Below are 24,029 nucleotides of genomic sequence, written 5' to 3' on the forward strand. Positions count from 1 at the left end.
AGCCGGGCGCGCGCGGGGGCTGTTATCCAACCCCACTTGGCTGAACTGCAAGCCGAAGAGCCCTGCAAGGCGGGGCTTCGGTTGGCAGAGCCCGATTGGGTCGAAATGGGAGAGACGCAGAGCCAATGGGAGAACGGTCCAGCTCTCGGCCGATTATCGGCTTAGGGGCGGGGAGCGTGGTGCCGCGCGGGAAGGAGGAGCTAAACGAGAGAGCGAGTAGTGATTGGAGGGATGCAGAGGTGGGCGTGGTCCAGCAGCAGCAACAACAACAGCGTAAGTGGGAGTAAGCACTGCATCTTCGTGACGTGAGGCAGGTTCGGTCTGTTGGGGGGCGCCTGCAGGTAAGAGCAAGCTGTTGTCCCCGTGGGAAGTGGAAGCTGCGTGGCCTGAAAGCCTAGGTTTTAAATTGTGTTTGCATTTGTTAAGCTGATTTTTATTAGTTCTTGTTTTTTTTTTAATATCGCGTGCGTTTAATGCTTGCATTTTTATTTTTATTTTGCTTTGTGATCTGGGGAGTTCCTCTTATTAAATCAATATAATAATGAATATATAAGCAAGCGGGCAGTGTTGCTTTCTAATAGTGGAGGCTACCTTTCAACTTCATTGTTCTATTTAGCCATCTTGTGGCAGTGAGTTGCAAAAGCTGTGTTGTGTAAAGGAGTACACTCTTGCAAAATCATCTTATGGTGGGACTAACTGGTGGGACTTTGCTGTCCTAAATGTGGCGGTTGTGGCTAATTTAGATGGCTTTTAAAAATAGACTTATGACAGATTTGGACAGCCAAGTGGGTTGTATTGATGTTGACTAGTCAAATAATAATAATAATAATAATAATAATAATAATAATTTTTTATTTATACCCTGCCCTCCCCAGCCAAGGCCGGGCTCAGAGCGGCTTACAAGCAATAATAAAAACAAGAAGAATGATTACAACTTAAAAACAAAAATAAAATACAACATTAAAATAATGGAACATTAAAATATTAAAATGTAGCCTCATTGCAGGAGGAGAAGGAAAAGAAAAAAGAGAGGGAGGGAGGGAGGGAATCAAATTGGCTCCAAGCCAAAGGCCAGGTGGAACAACTCTGTCTTACAGGCCCTGCGGAAAGAAATCAGATCCTTCAGGGCCCTGGTCTCATGAGGCAGAGCGTTCCACCAGGCCGGAGCCAGAGTTGAAAAGGCCCTGGCTCTGGTTGAAGCCAATCTAACTTCCTTAGGGCCTGGGACCACTAGGGTGTTGTTATTTATGGACCTTGAGGCTCTCCGTGGGGCATACCGGGAGAGGCGGTCCCGTAGGTACGAGGGTCCTAGGCCGTGAAGGGCTTTAAAGGTCAAAACCAGCACCTTAAATCTGACCCTGTACTCCACCGGAAGCCAGTGCAGCTTGAAAAGCACTGGGTGAATATGCTCCCATGGCAAAGACCCCGTGAGGAGCCTCGCTGCAGCATTCTGTACCCGCTGGAGTTTCTGGGACAGCTTCAAGGGCAGCCCCGCGTAGAGCGAATTACAGTAGTCAAGCCTTGAGATGACCGTCGCATGGATCACTGTGGCCAGGTCGGGGCGGGAAAGGTAAGGGACCAACTGCTTGATGCGGCAAAGGTGGAAAAATGTCGCCTTGGCTGTTGCTGTAACTTGCGCCTCCGTGGAAAGGGAGGCGTCAAGGATTACATTTCCCTCCCTAGTGCCACCCTCTGTCCCTGACCAGAGATAAAAGAGCACAACCAGTTACGGGCTATGCCCTGTATCCCCACGTCTGCGAGGCGGTGGTCCAGAAGATCATGATCGACCATGTCAAAGGCTGCTGACAAATCTAAAAGGATCAGCAGTCCTGACCCGCCTCGATCCAGTTGTCTACAGATATCATCTGTTAGGGCAACCAGAGCCGTCTCCGTCCCAAAACCAGGACGGAAACCGGACTGAAATGGATCTAATGCCGATGTTTCCTCCAGAAACCTACCAAGCTGTTCAGCAACCGCTCTCTCAATTACCTTACCCAGGTATGGAAGATTTGAAACTGGGCAGTAATTGGATAGGTCTAAGTGATCTAATGAAGTTTTCTTTAAGAGTGGACACACCACTGCTTCCTTCAGTTCCCCTGGGAATGTCCCCGTGTCAAGGGACAAATTGATAATTTCAACCAGGGGGGTCCGCGCAACATCTGGACACTCCCTAATCAGCCAAGACGGGCACGGATCAAGGAGGCAGGTGGTGGGCCTACCAACTTGGAGGAATCTATCCACATCAGTAGGGAGTATCCGATCAAAATGGTCCAACACTGGACCTGAAGTCAGTCGAGGGGCCTCCAGTTCAGTCACTGTATCTAAATTGGCAGGGAGGTCACGGCGGAGCAACAGGACTTTCTCCGCAAAAAAGCTCACGAATGCCTCACAGCTGTCTGAGATCCCGCTTCATTTTCCGGAGCTCCTCAGTAAACCAAGGGGCCCGGTTTCGACGGGGTCGCAAAGGGCGCTTAGGCGCGATCTCATCAATGGCTGCCATGAGCCGGTTATTCCAGTCCTCAACAAGGTCATCTAACGAGTCGCCAGGAGGAGCAGGGTTCCGCAAGGCTTGTCGGAATCTATCAGGATCCATCAGTTTTCGCGGACGAGCCCAAATAGGTTCGCCACCCGAGCTGGGGAGGAGCGGGAAGTCAATCTTGGCTTTCAAAGCGTAGTGATCAGACCATGGCACTTCCACAGCGGGGAGCATGATCACATCTATGCCAGCCCCAAAGATCAGATCCAGCGTGTGGCCTGCTTGATGAGTGGGGCCCAAAACAAACTGGGAGAGCCCTAGTGTCGCCATGGAAGTCACTAGGTCCAGAGCCTGTGAGGAGGGAGCGGCATCGGCACGGACGTTGAAGTCTCCCAAAACCAGTAGGTTTGGGAACTCCAAGGCCCAGCCCGCCACCACCTCCAGCAGGTCTGACAGGGTGGCTGTAGGTGTGCTGGGTGGTCGGTACACCAGCCAGACAGCCAAGCTCTCCTTGGTGCCCCACACGAGACCAACACATTCAATGCCGGAGATCGCCGGTGATGGCAGAGCTCTGAAAGAGCAATGCTCCCGGAATAACAACGCTACTCCTCCCCCCCCCCGACCCACAGTCCACGATTGGTGGAGGACAGAGAAACCTGGGGGTGTTATCTCATGTAGGGAGACTACTTCGCCTTCCCGTACCCAGGTCTCCGTCACGCAAGCCAGGTCAATACCCTGCGAGACAAAAAAGTCACGCATGGTGGCGGTTGTGTGATACATGCTGACAAAACCTTACTTCTGTTAAAGAGAGTAGAGCAGGCTTGGATTTTTTATCTTAGTCAGTTGGCAATCCTACTTATGTGAACTGAAAATGGTATGCCTCTTGTTTGATTCACATATGTATTTCAACAGGAAAGAATGTTTTGAAGTCGCCGTGTTCATTGGGTGCTCCTTTAGAGTTTGCTACAAAGTCATCCATAGCTCCCAAATATGGCTACTCGACTAAGACAGGTAAGCTGGTTTGTGTTCTTTTTTATTGATAACTTGATTTTTCAAGGGAAAGTATTCTCACAAAATAGCTTACAATATAGCTACTGTAAATGCATTTCTTTTTCTTTTTTCAAAAAGCATCTCTTAAGATGTTTCACCATATTTGTTTTCTATGCATCTTCTGTAAAGTAGCGCTCTTTTTCATTGCTTGGTTTTCTCATTGCTTGTGGCTGTTGTTCAGTAAATTATTTCATGATGCTCTTTGCTCATTCCCAAGAACCATGCATGCAAACTCACATGTATTCAGCAATGCAGTGGTCTCTGCTGATGTGCCCTACCCTTTGTTTCTCTTTACAGTCCAGAAGGAAATGCACTGTGATTGGTGGCTCAGGGTTCCTGGGTCAGCACATGGTACAAAGTCTGCTAGAGAAAGGCTACACAGTTAATGTGTTCGATGTCCGTGAGGGCTTTAAGAACAGCAAGGTGCAGTTCTTCCTAGGTGATCTCTGCAACAAAAAGGTATGAGCCAAAACTACAGCTGTGCACACAGAAGCAAAGAGATGTCGGCACGCTGCTGCATCTTGTTCATGCTACAGATTTGGAGTTCTTTGGTCTGCTTGGCACTGCTTAAGGTGACCAGTGTTCTTTTTGGAAGCCATATACATAAGGATGCAAGTGTGTTTAAAACTGGTGGGATGAAGAAGTATGATTCACCCTATTAATGCCTGTTACTGACCAATTACTGCACCTGTGTGATTGAGCTATTGGATAGCTCAAGCCCATAGCCAAATGATAAAACTACCCTTGGAGTTCTGTTTGACCATTTTTTGAAATGCATGCAAGTGGGAACAATTTGAAGGGAAGTGCACACACATTTCCACCACTCTGGGTGATCCCAAAGATCAGGCATAGGCAAACTCGCCCTCCAGATGTTTTTGAGACTACAATTCCCATCATCCCTGACTACTGGTCCTGTTAGCTAGGGATGATGGGAGTTGTAGTCCCAAAACATCTGGAGGGCCAAGTTTCCCTATGCCTGCCAAAGATTATTCTGTCCCTAATCTAGTGAAGACAGCTAGCCCCTGCCTGCCTGCTTTCTTACAACCAGACATGAGGGTGACCTGGCTGCCAGCTTCTTCAGTTTCAGTGTTGCCATTGTAGAGCTCAGCATGGAGAAGAAGGATGTAAGCAAACCTAGAAATAGTAGGCTCTACCTATCATTGGTTCTGGCTCCACCTATTGTTAGCCTCCTGCCCGATGGGTCCCAATGGGCAGCAGAGCAGACCACTGCCCTAATCTGTGAGGTGTCATGGTATTTGAGTCTCTGCACTAAAGCTTCCTTTTTTAAACTCTCCTCATGGAGCTGTGATTGAAAGTCTGCCCTTAGACTATGGATGTGGAACACTCCTCCCAATGTTATAGGTCTGTAGCTCCCATTATTCCTGACCACTGGCCAGGTTGGTGTAGGTTGAAACCCAACAACATCTCTGCCTTAGACCCAGTTGTGGCTGTTGTGATTCTCCAGGTAGATTGATTCTAACCTCCTCTTCTGTGCCTCCAGGATCTGCTTCCAGCTTTACAGGGGGTGACTGTCGTGTTTCACTGTGCCTCACCGTCACCTTCCAGCCACAACAGAGATCTTTTCTACAAAGTCAATTATTTGGGGACCAAAGCAGTCATCGAGGCTTGTAAGGAAGCTGGTGTCGAAGTAAGTGCAGAGCTGGAACTTAAAGCAACTTGAATGAACCTGGTCAGGTTTTGTGGCTGTGTGCACATATAACACTAAATCCTTCAGCATTATTGCCCTTCAGCAAAAGTTAGTGTTAGTGGTTAGCTCACAGTTGAGCAAGCAATCTATGGTTTGTTTCTCCAAAGTTTTCTTTTTGCAGTTCTTGTTTTGTGCCTTTGTACCTTGGTGAGCACCTGGGATTGGGATGCCCCAACAAACCATGGTTAAACAGGGCTGTTGGTTTGGACATAATGAGCTATGGTTAAAACAAGCCATGGTTCACAAGCCAGCAACAAACCCTGGCTTCATGTTGTGGTTTGCTAAGCAGAAAAGACAGCACGGTTAGTATGCTGTGCTGGTCTGGGCTCACACATTCAAGCAAATCATTGGTAGGCTAAACAAACCATGATGCAGTGTTATGTGTGTACCATGGTTGTGAGTACCGTTACTGAAAATGTGCAGGCAGACAGTAATCAGGGTTGGTTTTGATCAGTGATGTGGACTTTCTGGAAAATGTTTGAACTGGAATTTTGCCATCCAGAGCCTACTTACTTACAGTATCTATTTAGCACCCAACAACAGCTAGACACTTGTATCAAAGAGGGCAATAAAGTATAAGAGTAAGATAAAGCTCGGTTGTAGCATTCAAAATAGAGCTAAACCAACAGAACAAATATTTCAAAACGGTACAAATTATTTTCTGCCAATCAAAAATAGTTGAACTGAAATAATTTGATGGGGTGGGGAATAAATTTCTGCTAGTGTGATTTAAAGAGCTAAATCAAAGTGTTACTTAATATCACAAGACATGATAACTTATTAGCATTTTTCTTACATTATTTAGATTTTAAAGGGGTGGGGAGACAGCTCTAAAAATAATCATTCTGCCTCAAGAGCTGCATGCAAATATATGTGGGATAGTCTCCTGAAGAAATGAATTGCTACTTTGATTATAAATGTGAGGGATATTATAAACATTTTTTAATCTGCCCAATTCATTTTGTGTGTGGTAAGGGAGGAATTTACCAACGCTGATCTCAGTGGGCTATAGTGCATATAGGAGGTATTTTGTTCTCCCTTGGGTGGTTTCTTTCAAGTTGCAGGGGATGTCAACAAATCCTTGTGCATCCTGGTAGCCAGCCAGAGGAAGAGAACAGGGTCCCTTTGACATTACCCTGATCTCAAGACCCGGCAGAACAGAGAGGGAGGGATGAGCCCTGGCTTTCCTCTGTAACTGAGGAAAGTGATGGGAGCTTGTTCCCGTTGTGATAAGCAAACACTTGGAAAGGCCAGGAAGTCTTTACACCTCACTCTAATGTTTCCAAATCTCAGTGCAGCTTCTAAGAGAGTCCCATATCTCTGAAGTCAGCCTGGCAGCACAGAAACTCCTTGTGGTTCCATGTCAGGATTCTCCTTGATTCTGTACTCTCCACAGAGGAAAAATGCACTTGCCAGTGGCAAGCTGGTGGGTGCATTTGTGGCTCCTTGCTTTCTCAGTGTGTCCATGAAACCCATGGCAGAAAAGGGCTGTTTTCTTCATGGCTCACTGCTATGCTCCCTGGAAGCCCCTGATTGGCCACTGTGGGAAACGAAATGCTGGACAAGATGGGCATTTGGCCAGATCCAGTAGGAGTATTACATTTTTGCAGTTCTTGCCAAAGCATTCTGTGTATAACGCCATGTATTGTGCTCCCCCCCTTTCTGTTGCAGAAACTGGTGTTGACTAGCAGTGCCAGTGTGGTCTTCGAGGGCACAGATATTAAGCATGGAACTGAAGATCTCCCCTACGCAAAGAAACCCATTGACTACTATACAGAAACCAAGATTCTGCAGGAGAAGGTCTGGATGTCCTCTGTTTCGCTGCTGCTACTAGGCTAACAGATCCTATATGTGCTAAACAACATAGGGAGCCGTATCCAATGTAGGCTCTATCCAAGTGACTCAATGGTATACATGTTCCATTGGTGAACTGTTTTGTGCTGGTGGGATGTTGCTACACAAGAGAATGTGCAAGCAGGTCGCTGCTAACTTCCTTGCACTATAGACTGCACAATCTGGTGTGCAACGAGTTTCTGCTAATGCAACTGTCGTGTTGGATTCCTGTGCAATGTTACAATTCACCCATCTGCTAGTGCAAGAGCCCTTGTACTAGCAGAAAGAGAATGTTGGCTACAGCCAACAATCTCCTGTCTATTTTAAAAGAAAAACAGAACGACCACGAAGTATGAAATTGTTCTGTTTGGAGTTCCAGGCATTCCATTCCTCCTCCCACCATGTTGTCATTCTTTTACCTCTCTGTCCATCTTTGTGGGGCTGTTTTTACCATATCTGCAAAACTTAAGGATACCTCAAGTCTATTGAAACCTCCCTCTTGGGTAAGGTGACACTGACTACCCCATTTTAGATGTCCAGTGTATTTAGAAGGCTCTGTGTGGGGCAGGGGTGAAGCATTGTTACACCGGGAGCATTGATAGATAGCGCAGGCTTTTCTCTTGTAGGAGGTGCTGAGCGCCAACGACCCAGAGAGGAATTTCTTCACCACTGCTATTCGTCCCCATGGCATCTTTGGCCCACAAGACCCTCACCTGGTTCCTGTCATTATCCAAGCAGCCAAGAGTGGCAAGATGAAGTTCATGATTGGGTAAGGAAAGTTCAGCCCCTTGAAAGTTTTAACTGCTCTGAATTTTGCATCCTGCTTTTATGACTGGTCCAGCTGAAACATGTAAGTAGCCTGCATCACCGTCATCTGTTTGAATGCTGCCTTCTTATTTATTTCTTTTCAGCAGCTTTTTACCTCTTTTTGGGCGGCTCTCACAAAGATTGTTGCAACAAGCGTAGATTTTTTTTTTAAAAAAAATTAATTTATTTTTTTAAAAAGTTACAATAAAATGAACTTAGAAAAAATGTGGTTATTTCATCCTATCCCCACCCCTGGGGACAAGATGGTCCTTCACACGCCCTTGTGATGGCAGCTGAGAGACGGAGCATAGTTAAAGCCATATATGTGTGTGTGTGTTTGTGTAAATTTTATTCATAGTTTACACGTTTCCCACATTCACCAAATCACAGACACAAACATTACATTTGGCATCAACTTCCCTCCCCCGCCCACCTCCATGGTTCGTTTTAGTTATCCTTTGCTGCTGCTTATTCAAATTATTCCGTATTCGTTCTTTTTCAATTTTAGCTCAGCTTACTTTATACTGCTGAATTTACTCAAATCCTGCAAATGTTTTAATACGTTTACAGTGATTTTTCAAATATTCTACAAATCTTTTCCAGTCTTCCTTCAGGACTCTTTCTTCCTAATCTTTCTTATTCTACTAGTTAAGCTAGCTATTTCTGCACACTTAACCCACACTTAAGCCAGCCTGCAGCATCAAAAGATTTACATAATTACAAAAATGTAAGTAATCATGAACCGTAAATGTAAGCTTGTCAATGAGTATAGAATAGCGTCAAACAATCCCCACATAATTCATAATGTCTAATGATAAAGATGTAAAAACATAAAGCCAATAACAGCAGAAATGAAGCATCTCAAAAATTAAATCTTGACCCCAACATAAACTCCTGAAAAGGACTCCGCCGCGGCATCCTGAGCAGCAAGGTCTTGCAGGGCTCACAGGTAAGATGGTCTCTGGCCTCTTCAGCAGTAAGAGCAGCTTTCATTGCTGGAGTCAGTCATTGCCCTGCCCTCCCAGACCAGGGGGAAATAGGTCAGCAAAGCAGGGAGCAGGTCTTGCAGGAATCAAAGTAAAGGCGACTGAGCTTCTGGACCCAGTTAGACGTGATGCTGTGTTGAGCTTTATTGGATGTGAAATGCCTATGAAAGGAACCGTCCTGCTACTATACAGTGGTACCTTGGGTTACATACGCTTCAGGTTACATACGCTTCAGGTTACAGACTCCACTAGTACCTCGGGTTAAGAACTTTGCTTCAGGATGAGAACAGAAATCGTGCTCCGGCGGCGCAGCAGCAGCAGGAGGCCCCATTTGCTAAAGTGGTGCTTCAGGTTAAGAAGAGTTTCAGGTTAAGAACGGACCTCCAGAACGAATTAAGTACTTAACCCGAGGTACCACTGTACTTTATTTAAGCTGATTTTGAAGATTTAGACAATAATTTTCAGTGTGACGTTTCCCAACGCGGGTTATGTCCAAGTCAGTAATACACAAAATCCCACAAATTGGACATTATGTGGGTGTGCACATAACCCAGCAGTTCTTTAGCTGGTGGATGGAGGCCAGTAGATTCTTCCCTTCAGCTCTGCAGTCCCAGCACAACCATCATTTGGAGCCAAGTGATGTTTCTCACATGGAAGAGAAAGGGATGCTCCCTTCAGCTCCTCCTCCTCTGGCTGGTGGGTGGTGCCAAGCTGGCCTTTCCCTTGACATGATGCTGTTCCTGGACTGCAGTAAACCCTATAGTAAACAGGGGGTTAAGTGGGGACTGCAGTATTTTTGACAGGACCACATCAGGGGAGGTTAGACTCTCCACACTCAAGTTGCTGCTTGGTCTCACTGCAACTCCAATGTACTTCCGAAGCAAAACAAAACAAACTTGCATGTTAATTGCATCCTAACAGCTAGTACCCCATCTAGGTTGGCTCTCTGTTTCCAAGAGTTTTTTCCTTGCATGTTGGTGTTAACCTTCAACTTCTTCCTTTTCTCTGCGCAGAGATGGACAGAACTTGGTGGATTTTACCTTTGTGGAAAATGTGGTCCATGGGCACATGCTGGCTGCAGAGCAACTTGAGAGAGACTCTCCCCTGTGTGGAAAGGTGGGTCCTCCTTTTTCTCTGTGAAGGAATGCGACTGCTACACCATTTTATGTTCTGTCGTTTCTTGTAAAATGGTTTTCTTTCCTGACCTGGATGTTCTGAAGTTCACAGCAGAGTCAAAAGTTAAGCCCAGGTACCTAATATAGTTAAGAGGAAATGAAACCTAAAAAGCTAAGACGGAAAAGAAAAGCTCAACAGGTATTCATAATGGAGGGTTAAATGGGACTCTGCTAGCCTTTGGATTGGCTAATAGTTTGGAAAGGGAAATAGAACTTTTGTGGCTAAGAGAAGCTGGTAAACAGAGATAAGTTGGGTGATCTGAAATGTAACATTAGGAGCTGGAACACTGGAGTGTTTTACAAGATAGTTGGAGCTCTATAGAGAAAGAAGCCAGGAGAATGCTGCAAATAAGCTGATCTGAAGGACAGAAATTGGTAAGTATTGGCTTGGCAAGCAATCTCGTCTAGGATCAGCAGGATGTGATTTCCTGGTTTTTATTTTCTTGGATAACTGTCCATTAAAGGCTCTTTTTTGTAACTGTTGTTTTTTTTTACAAAGAGAAACCTTAACTATGAACCAAATTTGTTTTGGTTTTGGCCCATATTAGTCATGCCTCACCTTGCTACCTTGCCACTATTTGAAGTTGGCTAGGCCAGTTAGCTTCAAAAGGTTAAAGCACCATTGAATGGAGACAGCCAGGACTAGAAAATACCTACTTTGTGGCAGCACTAAGGCAGACAAGAAGGTGGAGCTAGTATTGTTTGTTTGTTTGCTTGCTTGTTTGTTTGTATACTGCCCTATACCTGTAGATGTCAGGGTGGTTCACAACATAAAATAACAATCTGAAAAACAGAAAATGCATAATAAGAACCAAAACAGCGACAACCCCATAATCCCCCTGATTGGCTTGCCTCCCTTCTCTTTCACGTCACTGGCTACATAGCCTGATATTTCACACTTAAGGGATGAGAGAGGCAGCTTTCTCATAATGCTGGTTGTTGTTTTTTTGCACTAGTCTTATTTGAAATTCCCCAACTGTGATATGCACAGAAGCCGCCCAGAGTGACTGGGACAACCCAGTCAGATGGGCGGGGTACAAATAATAAAATTATTATTACTATGCCCTCACTTGCCAATGTTTTTCCAGAAGCAAACTGATCAGTTCATGATCTCTTACTTTTAGAGCATTGTCTCTCCACTCCTTTAGCTCAGGTGTGGAGAACTTTAAGCCTCCCAAGCGTTGCTGAGCTACAGCTCCCATCAGCCCCAGAAAGCATCGCCAATGGTAGGAGATGATAGGTGCTCCTGAACACCTGTAGAGCAAAAGGTTCCCCATACCTGCTTTAGCTGGAAAGGATCCCAAGGATAGTGTACAAAAACCAGAAGTAGCACAACTGCCGACTTCAGGATTGCAGCTTTAAAGGGGTGACAGGGAAAGGATGATTCTTTACTCTTTGTTTCTTATCTGTTTCTGTTAACTCGCAGGCATTTAACATCACGAACGACGAACCAATCCTCTTTTGGGAGTTTATGTCGCGCATCCTGATGGGCCTGGACTACGAGGCTCCCAAATACCACATTCCCTATTGGCTGGCCTATTACTTGGCCTTCCTCCTGTCACTGGTGGTTACGCTGCTGAGCCCCTTCGTCACCGTCCATCCCACCTTCACCCCCATGCGGGTGGCGCTTGCTGGAACGTTCCACTATTACAGCTGTGAGCGGGCCAAAAAGCACATGGGCTACAAGCCACTGGTTAGCCTGGATGAAGCCATGGCAAAGACTCTCAAGAGCTTCCCTCACCTCCACCGTGCTGCGTAGCTGCCTGGGGCCCATGATAACACCTCCACAATCTCTACAGACTCTGCTTTGGCTGCTCCTGTCTCTCAGTCTGGTTTCCCTAGAACACTTCTTGCAGGAACCCCAGTCTGAATTGATTCTGTTGCCTCAGCTGAGTTTCTGTGACCCAACATCTCTGAAGTGGTGGCTGCACAGGGTGAAACAAAACCTGATCAGTTCGTTAATTCTGCTTGATCAGGCACAGTTTCCCAAGCCTTTACTCGCCTTAACCTTATTCAGAGGGAAGTAAACTGTGAAATACAAGGCTGGGGAGCTTGTGGACTTTCACAGTGGACTCCCCAACTCCTATCAGACCTAGCCAGCATGACCCAATGGTCAGGGATGATGGGAGTTGTAGTCCAGGTGAGCCATAATTTTCCGTACTCTTTTTTCAGGACAGTCACTTTTATGTGTTGGGGAGATCTGTGTGCAAATTCCAGAGCTGGGTAACCCATCTGTATATCTTTAGGTGATAGGAGAAAGCATTTCTTTTTAACCAGGCCTTTGGCTGCTTAACATTCCATGGCCTTTTAAATGTCCTTGTGGGAGGGTGTGTGTGATGGGTTTGTTCTTGTTTTATTATGTATTTCATGTTCTCATTTTGAATTTTTATGCTGTGAGCAGCCCTGTGATCTTTGGGTGAAGGGCGGTATACAAATTTAATAAATAATAACAATAATATATCGGTCATTGTTAAGGTAAAGGTGGGAAATCTTGAGCTGATATTGCATTACAACTCACATCAGCACCAGCCGGGGGCTCGTAGTCCCAATAACATCAGGACAACATCAGCATAACCACCCCATGCTGTAACAAGATTATGTGGGAAATCTGTAAAGATGAGGCATTTGCACTTGCGTACTTAAACTGTGGCCCAAACTTTCTGCAATGTGACTGCACAGGTTCTTTTTCTTAAGACAGCCACTGTACATTTGTCCAGCAGATGGGAAGAGTTTGCTTACATACTAAAAGGTAAAATGTATTTCAGTGCAATTTCCAATAAAGTACACTGGGATATTCTGTTCTGGAAGTATCTAAATCTTGAGACAGTTTCTGCCTTCCTGAAATATGTAAAATGCATGTTGGGGTGTGTGAATCTATGTTCATTGATCAATTGAAAAAGGGTATATGTAATGTGAGTGAGCATTGTGGCCAGTTTCTGTCCTGCCTTCACGTTCCACAGTGAGAATCGCTTATAATCTTCCCATTAGAAAATGATTTCGGTAATGAGAACCTTTGGATGCAACATCAACTTCTGCCTGTAGGTGGTGCACGCTTGCCATAATTGCTCTGCAGGTTCCATTGATAAAACTCAGTACGATACAGTAGATTCTGATTGTTTCTGAAGTAAAGGCCTCTTGCCAAGTCACATACAATACTGCAGTTAAGCAGGACATTCCTACATTTTATTAATAGGGGTTGCAGTCACAGGTTTATCTAGTTTGCTGGCACATTAATGGAGGTGTGAAATCCCACTACTTTATGCTGTCTTCACAGGGCAAGCCTGTACACCCCTTTGCAAATCAATGTAGTCCTAAGTTCTTAGATGAAAAAGTATCCCTTCAGATGCTTGCGGACCACAGCTGCTCTTATCCTGATCCTGCCCATTAACTATGCTGACTGTGGCTGATGAGAACTGGAATCTCACATAGGTGCATTCCTGGCCTTTAGCGCATGGAGTGTAGGAATGAGCAAGGTGTGGCTCTCCAGATGTTGCTGGACTCCACCTCCCATCACCTCCCAACCTTCGGCATCATTGGCTGGTGCTCATGGGAGTTGGAGTCCCATATCAGCTGCAGGGCCAATGGTGGTTGTTGTTGTTTAGTTGTTTAGTCGTGTCCGACTCTTCGTGACCCCATGGACCAGAGCACGCCAGGCACTCCTGTCTTCCACTGCCTCCCGCAGTTTGGTCAAACTCATGCTGGTAGCTTCGAGAACATTATCCAACCATCTCATCCTCTGTCGTCCCCTTCTCCTTGTGCCCTCCATCTTTCCCAACATCAGGGTCTTTTCCAGGGAGTCTTCTCTTCTCATGAGGTGGTCAAAGTATTGGAGCCTCAGCTTCAGGATCTGTCCTTCCAGTGAACACTCAGGGCTGATTTTCTTCAGAATGGATCGGTTTAATCTTCTTGCAGTCCATGGGACTCTCAAGAGTTTCCTCCATGTTACCCATTCCTATTGCAGGGAATGGTGAACCTGGCTTGGTACCGAAGCATCAGTGATAAGATACGTTTCCTTATTAGAGCAGCCTCAATCTATTTCACCCAAAGCCTTTTGGCTTTAAGCCAGAATAAGCTCTTGTATCCAGAGTGCCCTCTTGTAGCCATAAGTGTATCTGAAGCACTCCTTTCTTTTTAACCAGGTTCGTACCCTGAAGTCACACTTGCTGCAGCATACATTTCAAAGCACGTTGCTTCTCCTGAATAATCTAGGGGACTGCATTTTGTTAAAGTTTTGTAGGGACTGTAAATAAACAGTTTTTTAAAAAAAGAATTTGAGTGTTTAGGTTCAGAGAAGGGAGGGGGGGAATTTGAATTCAGTTTGCATTTAAAAGACAAACCTACCACATTCTCCAAAGCAGTACGTGAACTGAAACACAGCAATCCTTTCAAAGTTCACCATATAGTTTCCCAGGCCAAGTAACGTGTACAAAACCACATAAACTGGTGAAAATAACATTTTAAAAAGCATTCTATTAGGGGAAATGGTTTTGGGGGAAAAAAGTGTATATTAGGCAAACTTGTGTATACAATACCTATTTGGAGAAACTTGCACTAAAACAGTGTTGAATTTGCATGAGGACTTAAAAAAGAATTCAAACTAATGTGGAGAATTGAACTTCAGGTTGGAAAAATGAGAAATGAAAAGAATCTGAAACTGATAGATCTGCTCATCCTTAATTATAGCACGCCCGAGCAAGGAACTACAGAAGGGAGTAACTTCCCATTAGGGAAGCCAGAAAGGAGCATAAGAAGTCCCCTTTGTACACTGATCCAGTTCTCTGGGGTCTAACAACACAGAAGACAAAATATTTGCCAACCTTATTTAGCCCTATAACAACAATTTAGCCTTGTGTTTCATCGAAGTTATGGGCGATACCTGCTCTGCTTAGGAGTTTGCCAGCCTTTGCCTGTGAAGGATTCATGCCACCAGGAAGCTTCTGCCGTGTCATAGGTATAGTTGTGAGGTGTGTGGAGAGCCCAGAAGCAAGAAAAGCACCAGTTATGCCTATGGGGGGGGGGGTGGGACAGAATAAGCATTCTTGTAATGCAGATCTCAGAGATCAATGATGGTGTGTCACATTTGGAAGTGGTTGTGCTAACACTGCAGTGGGAGTGCCTAAAATTGTTGCAACGCATCAGCAGTTATTGTTTTTTAAGGTGCTTTCCTGGGTAAAGGAATGGAAGAAGCATCTGGATTGCCAAAAACAAATGAGTGTGTGGATGGTGTCAATGCATAAGGAAAAAAAGATAATGTGGAGGTTGCAGTTCCTGTGAACACTTGTCCCCAAGTACTCTCAAAGGGCAAAGTAGCTAATCACAGTAAACCTTGAGGTTTTGTGCTTGGGTGATACTGAAGAATGAGAGAAGGGGGATTGCAGGACTTTATATTTAAGGAATTCCATTCAGTCTTTCCCCATGAGTCAGAGTTACAGCAAAGCTCTGATGTGGCCACACCTGGGTGCAGAAAGGGCAGAGATGGGGCTTGGCCTTTGTTGTGGAAGAATGTGTTGTATCTTTCTCTGCAGGTGGAAATTGGCACAAAACCAACATAATTGCTGCATCCTCCACGCCTTGACCTGTTGAGTCCTAGATCAGCACAGCAGTTGCTTGTTTCAGTGTGTTTGTGTTGCCACCCAATACCCATTGTTTTATTTATTTGTTTATTTCATAAAATCTATATACCTCTTGATTGTTAGAAAACAAAAACAAATACCTCAACTGTTTACAAAAAGAATAAAGCAACAAAGTATTGGTAAAAACAATTAAAATGTTCAGAACAATTAAAACCAGCAATAAACTAAAAACACATCATCATTCCAAATATCTGGGTAGGCTTGCCTTTAAAAAAGAAAGAAAAAAGTTTTAGCAGCATCAAAAGAGTGCAATGAAGGCACCTGCCTGATATCAATAGGCAAGGAGTTCCACAGTGTAGGTGCTACCACACTAAAATATCACTTTCTTACTAGTGTGGAATGGGTATTGTGATAGCTATGTTACCTTCAGTGTTACTGGGAATCACAGGTGGGGACAGTGCTGTTGAGTTCATGTCCTGCTTGTGAGCTTCACAAAGGTAATCTGGTTAGAGGGATGTGGATGGCACTGTGGTCTAGACCACTGAGCCTCTTGGGCTTGCCAATCAGAAGGATGGTGGTTTGAATCCCCGCGACAGGGTGAGCTCCCGTTGCTCGGTCCCAGCTCCTGCCAACCTAGCAGTTTGAAAGTACGCCAGTGCAAGTAGATGGCATTTTTCCATCTCCGTCGTATCAAGCAGTTGGTCCCTTACCTTTCTCGCCCTGATCTGGCCACAGTGATCCATGAGACAGTCACCTCCAGGCTTGATTGTAACTCGCTCCATGCAGGGCTGCCCTTGGAGCTGACCCAGAAACTCCATCGGGTGCAGAATGCCGCGGCTAGGCTCCTTACTGGGTCCTTGCCGCAGGATCACATTCATCCAGTGCTTTACCAGCTGCATTGGCTCCTGGTGGAGTACAGGTTTAAGGTGCTGGTTTTGACCTTTAAAGCCCTACAAGGCCTAGGACCCTCGTACCTATGGGACCGCCTCTCCTGGTATGCCCTGCGGAGGACCTTAAGGTCCACAAATGACAACACTTTGGAGGTCCCAAGTCGCAAGGTGGTTAGATTGGTCTCAAGTAGGGCCAGGGCCTTTTCAGTACTGGTCCTGACTTGGCTGAACGCTCTGTCACAAGAGACTAGGGCCCTGCGGGACTTGACATCTTTCCACAGGGCCTGCAAGACAGAGCTGTTCCGCCTGGCCTTTGGTTTGGACTCAGTCTGACCCTTATGTTTCCCTACCCTTATGGTTTTATTTATGGGCTACTATTAAAATGAGGCTGCATTTTAAATTGTATTTTAACCTGTATTTTAATAAACTGATTTTTGGGGGGGTTTTTTGTTTGTCGCCCCCTCCCCCCGCCATATTTTTTATTGTAATTTTATTGGTGTTAGCCGCCCTGAGCCTGGCTCTGGCTGGGGAGGGTGGGGTATAAATAAAAAAAATATTATTATTATATTATTATTAGATAAATAGGTACCACTGTGGTGGGAAGGTAAATGCCGTTTCCGTGTGCTCTGGCACTTGTCAGGGTGTCCTATTGCGCCAGAAGTGGTTTAGTCATGCTGGCCACATGATCCAGAAAGCTGTCTGTGGACAAATGCCAGCTCCCTTGGCCTGAAAGAGTGATGAACACTGCAAGCCCATAGTCACCTTTGACTGGACTTAACCGTCCAGAAGTCATTTTTTTAATCTGGTTGGACACTGAGAGCAAGATAATTGGGTCATTGGCCTGATTCAGCAGGGCTCTTATGTTCTCTGGGCAGCTTAAAAGTACATTTAAAAACAATATATGGTATCAAGGGAGTGGGAAGCAGCATAAAAATGATTCCGTCTAGTATAAGAAGAAAAACCATTAATAGATCTACAACTCACCAATGGAAGTAGTAGGGGATAGAGTAATAGATGGCAAACCCACACAAAACGTTTAAAAATAGTGTTTGTCCACACAATGCACTTCAGCACATCCACAAATAGGTGACATGCAATTTTATGTTTGATTCCCCCCCTCCTTCTGCATTTTTGCCGATTGGAAAAAAATCCAATTTAAATGGGGCGGATGAACACATGGTGCCATTTTGTTGACGACGTCCTGTGGTTGACGGACCTTTCCGATTTATGAGCATCACTGCTATTATTACCAGCAGGTTCCAGGGTGGGTTGCAACAATTCAAAACTCAGTATTAAAAACCATTAAAATGAATAGCAGTCACAGGAATAAATTGGATCATGAAAACACAAATCTTAGGTGTTGGGCCAGTACTTTTGTGAAATCTGGGGCAATGCTAATAAATAGCAGACATTTCCTGTGCTTTCTTTGGATCGATGGATATGTTGGTTTTGCTTTGCTTTGCCCATTGGCCATAACAACATCAAAATAACCGCTTACAATACTGCTGAAGACTATTTGCAGAATTAAAAGCATGCAACTTTTCAAGCAGTAACAAGTTTAATATACAATCCAAATGAGACATTTAAACTATTTGCACAATCCTAACCATTTGCACAATCCTAACAAGGCACATGCTAAAGCTGTCAAAGAGATTATTGCACAACGGTGTTAGAAGGCAGATGAAAGTTGAAGATTCAAGATAGTGAAATGGACCTGGGTCATTTTAATGGCTTTGTAGCTTGCAGGACATTTGTTGAACCAACCTTTGTAGCTGCTGGAGTCAAGAAGCTTGTTCTAGAACAACTGCATTTGTGTCAAAAAGAAACCATTCTGTTGTGTCCCATTTCTGGATATTTCATGGTGGCGTTAGAAGCTCCAGAATGCTATCTCCAAATTAGTTGGCTGTGCAATGGAATGGCAGGTGGAATTCAGTTACGATGTACAAAGTGACACACAACCCCAAGGCTTTGTAGGAATGGTGAAAGCCGCTCCAGTTTCCCACAAGCATCTCTACAGTAAAGAGTAAATAGACACAAATTTGACATCAGAAATTGCACCTGTGTGTGTGTGAGAGAGAGCGTGAGCGTGAACATGTGTCAGTGTCATGTCTGTGGGGGGCATTTTAACTTCCCAGGAGACTAACTCTTCTTACAAGTGGCCACTCTGGAACCAAAGCGATTTCAGATGAAGACTGTAACATCAACCCAGACAAAGGATTGTTTATCACACTTACAAGCATTATTTGGCTTAATGATGCCAGGTTGTCTGTATTATTAACATTTTTGTGAAGTGCCACTGTTGATAATAGTGTAATTCTCGTCACCTGTCCTTTTTTGTATCTCACTTCCTTCTGACTTCACTGTTTAAAATCACCCCTATACTAGGATAATGCTTTGTGCATTTGATGCATGGAACTGTAGCTGACAAACGTGTATGCCAAAATACATGTTAGTCTTTAAGGTTCCACGAGACTCTTCTTGATTTTGCTAAAATTGAATGCATTTTGGATTGATTGTCAGCCTTAGGAAGAGGGCTGCCTGCTACCTGCCACTCACACTTAAGGAGGATAGAAGCTCTGTGCAGCAAGACTCGTGAAAAACCTGTTTGATTTCCTTTCATCAAATGGGTGGTTTGACTTCCACACCCTTCTTCTTGACTTTCAGCATCGTTCACCCTGTTTGGGGAAAGAGGAGGGAGAAGGAAAGCAGCCTCTTCCCTTCTGCCTGGTGGGAGATTGACGGTTACTGAAAACAGCGGGGAATCCAATTAAGTTCTGAGGCTCTTAAATATAGAGCTGTTGGAAAGAGATTAGGCTTTTGCCTGATGTTATACTTAGCCTCTGAAATTTGCCACCATAGTGGTTCACTGAGAGGTCAAATAATCATAATTGTGCTCATCAGTCTCATTTAGAGAGCTTGAAGATTTATAACCAAAGCACAAGTGTTAGCAAATCAAAACACAAGAATGAACTCCCCCCCCCCCGAACACACACACTTGAACATGCAGAGCAAACTGCACAAATCAGGAAAGGATATGGATCTCTACATTTTGCAAATCATGTCTACAAAACTTTTGGCTCCTTAGGTCACATGGGGCCCAGTACCCATGTCATTGCCAATGGCCAGATGATGGACAGCTCACCTGCTTTGTCCAGTTCCAGGAAGGCAGCCAAATGAAAAGTGGATTGTCTCTAGTAGGCTTCTATGCATGTCTAATGAACTAGGCTTTACTTGGCATGCCATAAACTGGCACTTGGATTTGTGGAGGGGGGAGTCAAGAGGTTGCTTTGGTTTTTCTTGTTATACGTGAGCTTCAAGCTTTCTCAAACCTTTAATGACATCATGCTTTATTTATGAAAGTGTTTATATCCCGCCCTCTCACAAAACATCAGGGCAGGGTATAGCAACCTAAATATAAAAACCTTGAAAAGCAGTACAGAAGGATCTATTGGCATAAAAAGTCTTCGAGATACGCCTGAAAATTAAAAGTGAGGATGACTGCCCAATCATTGCTGGAAGAGTGTTTGAGCATGGGACCAGCAACACTTTTAGTAGTAGCAGTTGGTGCAGCTGTTGCTGTAGTTGTTACTTGATTTATGAACTGTTTCCAATGATCTCAAAAAAATTTAAAATACAATTAAAACATGTATAAAATAATTACATAGATAGGAACAAAACAGCTGCAGGTATATATTTTTAAAAATGCAGGTACATGGAAAACCATTTAAAAATGGCAGCAATTGCACATTTTAAATCAACTTTCTGGATCTTCCTTGTGAACAGAAAAATGAAGCAGGGAGACAAAATGAACATTAAGAATCAGCTGTTAATGTTTTCCTTAGTTTCCCATTTTTACATTCTTTGGAAAACCACATTTTTTTCGCACCTCTTTGTGGACTTTTAAAATCCAACATAAAAATCCATACTTACACTTTGTGTGCGCACTTTATCCTAATAAATGCTTTTCTTTTCTTTTCTTTTCTTTTCTTTTCTTGTGTGCACATTTTGGTTTGGAGAACAGCATCACAAAATTTGTAGAAGTGCAAATTTCAAAGGCTAGCCATGTTTCAGTTTGCATATTGGTCCGGGAAGTGCGAATTAGGTTTGCATTAAAATCTGTAGCTCAGTGGTTAAGCACCTGTTTTGCATGCAGAAGGTTCCAAGTTCTAATCCTGGCATCTCTAGGTAGGACTGAGAGAGAACCCTGCCTGAAATCCTGAGGAGCTGCTACCAGTCAGTGTGGACAATATTGAGCTAAATGGGCTAATGGTCTGAGTTGGTATAAGACAGCTTTCTATGTTCATATGTCTTTCATATGTCTTTCATAGCTCAGTGGCAGAGCATCTACTTTGCTGGCAGAAGGTCTTAAGTTCAATCTCCTGTATCTTTACGGGAGGAGAGAGATCCTGCCTGAAACCCTGGAGAGTTGTTGCCAGTCTGTGTAGACAATAATGGGCTAGATGTACCAAATGGTCCGAACTCAGCAGGAGGTAGCTTCCTATGTTCCCAAGTTCCTACAGAAATAAGTTCCCAGAAGTATTCAAATGCAGCAAAAAAATAGCAAAATAAGACAGCTAATTTCTCAATAGCCCTGTCTATGAAGGTTTTATTAACTTTTTGGTATGGAGATTCTCGTGAGAGCTATGTGTCCGTCCCTTGATGGGCACTTTAGGTTTGTAGGCCTTTGTTAACAGCAGCTGAATAATTGTACAAAACAGGAAGGGGGAATTGATTCTCAAGATGGCTGTTTGTGAACCCTCCTTGAGCGCCAAGCCTTACTCCCCATACAGAATTTGGCAAAAGCAAAAAAAAACCTGCTACCCGTGACTTGGTTTCCAATTCTCCTTGTCAGCCTTGGGTGTCTCTAGCGACAGAGGGCAGAGAATGTAAGGAATGTACTAGGGAGAGGCACCTCTTTGCTGAAGTGCAGGGGGGAGAGAGAGAGAGAGAGAGAGAGAGAGAAGGAGGGGGAGACTTTCTGCTGTGGAAAGAGAAACCTGTTTGATCCCCTGAAGGGCAAAAAAAAAACACACCCACATTGTCATCTCCCTCCCATAACAAGGTTGGGCCTCTTTTTTTGGCAAGGGCAGCCTTAGCTGTCTGGGACGCATTCTGGCTTGCCCACACCTCCGCAGCTGAGCGCATAAGGACTAGCAGGGAGAGCACTGCTCCAGCCACAGCTGTGAGGGCAGGAGTCCTGTTAAATGCTCGAGGACACCTTTGGAGAAGGGACCCACTGCCGCTGAGGTTACGAGTAAGTACCACCTTTTTGGTTTCAAAGATGAGAGGGTTTCCTCTCTTGCCCTTCTTCCTCTGCTCTTTCCCTCCCTTCCCTTGATTATCCTTTCTCTGAGGTGGGAGGACAGTTTGCCACCACAGATCAACAGCTTGTGGAAAGCGACTTCCCCAACGCGCCACCTGTTGGGCTCAATGACCCTCGTGGTCCCTTCCAAATTTACGATTCTGTGAGCTGGCCTGGCTTTGAACAGTTATTTGGGCTGGCATACTACATATTTAAAGCACATCATTTTCCTTCAAAGAACCCAGGGAACTGTAGTTTGTTAAGGGTCCGGTGAATTGTAGCCATGAGAAGGGTAAACCATAGTTGCCAGGATTCTTTGGGGAGAAACAATGTGCCAGCCCACAGCTGAAAAAGGTTGCTGACCCCTGCTCTAACCACTATGCCACACTATGCTATCTATAGATCCAGCTTGGCAGCTGCTAGCATAGTCCATTGCTTTGTGTTAACAATCACCACTTCCTCCCCTTCCACCACCCCAGCAGATTTCCTGAAATGTTAGCTTTATATTTTCCTCCAGTATGCAGATGCAATGATGTGAAATGTTGCTGTGGTTCTTATTTCTTATGCAAATCTCTTCCTTGGTGCTCACTGCTATTTCTACTAATCTTTACAACAGCCCTGTAAGGTAGGCAAGTCCTGGAGAGGAGGTGGCATTTGAGCCAAAAACACTGCAGCACTTTCTCTTAATTACAAGACTTGCTGTGTTATATATACAGTACTGTGAACGTCTGTCTGTCATACAGCTGTTAGCATCATTGGTACAAAAGGTTGCTTAACTGGGGAAGTGGGAGAAGGATTTGGCATCATTTTGCTGAGTGGTCCTCTGCCCTCCACCTTGCTGGAAGCACACAACAGGGTCAAAAAAAGATAGAATTATGGAGCTGGAAGTAGGAGTGTCTGCTTGGCCCCCAACTGTGGGTGCCCAGGGCTGTGAGCGCCATGCAGCTTGCATGACCCTGGCGCCAGAATTTGTGGGTGCCCAGCCCCTCATAGGAAATTTTGTGGGTGCTAGGGCACCCAGGGCCCCAGGGAGTTGGCGCCTATGGCTCCAAGGCACCTTGGCAGATGCTCTATGAATATATTTGGGTGGGGGCGCTCCCAAATAGACACTGGACATTATCATCAGTAACCCCATGAAGAGAATGCCGATTTTAAGAGATCTGCAATAATGTAGATGTCAGGTGTTTTCTGCTTTTTAGAGACATCCCTCAATTGGTAATGTCCAACATTCATTTTTCATTATTTCTTTGCAGGCCTCCAGTGCCTTTTAAGAGATGCAAAGCAGGCAGAAATTCAACTGGTGAAGTTCACTCAACATTTATCTGTGATATTTTTTAACCCTGCTGCAAGGTGCTTAGGGTAGCGTACGTGGTTCTCTCAAACCTATTCTATGTTCACAACATTCCTGTGTGGTTGGAGAAACACAGTGTGACTACTCCATGGTAATTCAGTGAGCTTTATGGCGGAGTAGCGATTTGCGTCTGCAACTCCCATTATGCAATACTGCCTTCTCAGTATGTGGGTGAGGTGATGAGGAACTTCCTCTGTGGGATTTCTGTCTGCTGTGCCACCGTTAAATCCTTGCCAGAAAAAAAATATGGTGACAAGCCTGGTTCTCCAGCTCGGAGTTTTCACTTGTGTATTTAAACATCTTTTAAGTTGCTTTTCAAGGTAAATATCTTTCTATGGCAGCTTACAATGCACAATTCTAATAATACAATTCATAACTTACAATGTTGTAGAAATCAGGTGAACAGGCACCAGTGGGCTGCAGTTTAAGAAGTGCATCTGCCTTCCTGGTGGTGGTTCTTCCATCTAATTTTTGTTGAGAATCTGTCACAATAAGAAAGAAGGAAATGTCTGAGTAAGGGAGGAGATGATAGAATGGGCAGTGCTGAAGAGTCCCTCCCTCAGCCTCAATTTTCCACCTGATCACAAATCCTGTTATCTTCCCGTCCTCACACCCAGGCCTCTAACTGTCATAATGGCAAACAGCACAGATGCTGTTGTGATAGCATCATAACAGGCCTTGTCCACATCCACGATTACCTTGCGTTTGCAGCTGTTTGTGTTCCCAATTTAATTTGCAGCATCCGCATTACCTTCCAACAATACCAATCTCAGTGTTTTCCTTTTGTATCCTACTTGGTTCACAGATTATTTGTTTCAATGCTTTTGGGTTGGTGAGCAATAAATGTCCACTTTCTGCTACTGCCTTTTCCATTCCCA

General features: G+C 44.6%; 2 protein-coding genes across 7 annotated transcripts in view; both read left to right on the forward strand.

Annotated features, from left to right (window-relative positions):
- The first annotated feature begins 240 nt into the window (after window positions 1–240).
- Window positions 241–12,832, forward strand: NSDHL (NAD(P) dependent steroid dehydrogenase-like). Its single transcript, XM_053373583.1, has 8 exons — window positions 241–341; window positions 3,389–3,487; window positions 3,824–3,985; window positions 5,028–5,174; window positions 6,906–7,034; window positions 7,694–7,836; window positions 9,874–9,976; window positions 11,462–12,832. Exons 2-8 carry the CDS (start codon window positions 3,467–3,469, stop codon window positions 11,792–11,794), a joined length of 1,038 nt encoding a protein of 345 aa, XP_053229558.1. The 5' UTR covers window positions 241–341; window positions 3,389–3,466; the 3' UTR covers window positions 11,795–12,832.
- An 8,578-nt stretch (window positions 12,833–21,410) lies between these two features.
- ZNF185 (zinc finger protein 185 with LIM domain) overlaps window positions 21,411–24,029 on the forward strand; it is a 64,371-nt gene continuing 61,752 nt past the window's right edge. For 2 of the 6 annotated variants that reach the window (XM_053373866.1, XM_053373865.1), the window contains exon 1: window positions 21,411–21,752. The gene's annotated coding sequence lies outside the window, so the exon portion shown is untranslated. The remainder of the gene's footprint in view (window positions 21,753–24,029) is intronic. The other 4 variants (XM_053373863.1, XM_053373864.1, XM_053373867.1 and 1 more) reach the window with 2 other exon arrangements.

The sequence above is a fragment of the Podarcis raffonei genome, chromosome Z (assembly GCF_027172205.1).
Source record: "Podarcis raffonei isolate rPodRaf1 chromosome Z, rPodRaf1.pri, whole genome shotgun sequence".
NCBI classification, from domain to species: Eukaryota; Metazoa; Chordata; class Lepidosauria; order Squamata; family Lacertidae; genus Podarcis; species Podarcis raffonei.

Bases quoted from the DNA above. Each gene is read 5' to 3' on its own strand.
- NSDHL (XM_053373583.1), top strand. From the start codon at position 3,467: ATGGCTACTCGACTAAGACAG. The intron at 3,488-3,823 runs GTAAGCTGGTTT...TTCTCTTTACAG, and splicing joins TGGCTACTCGACTAAGACAG to TCCAGAAGGAAATGCACTGT. The intron at 3,986-5,027 runs GTATGAGCCAAA...CTGTGCCTCCAG, and splicing joins GTGATCTCTGCAACAAAAAG to GATCTGCTTCCAGCTTTACA.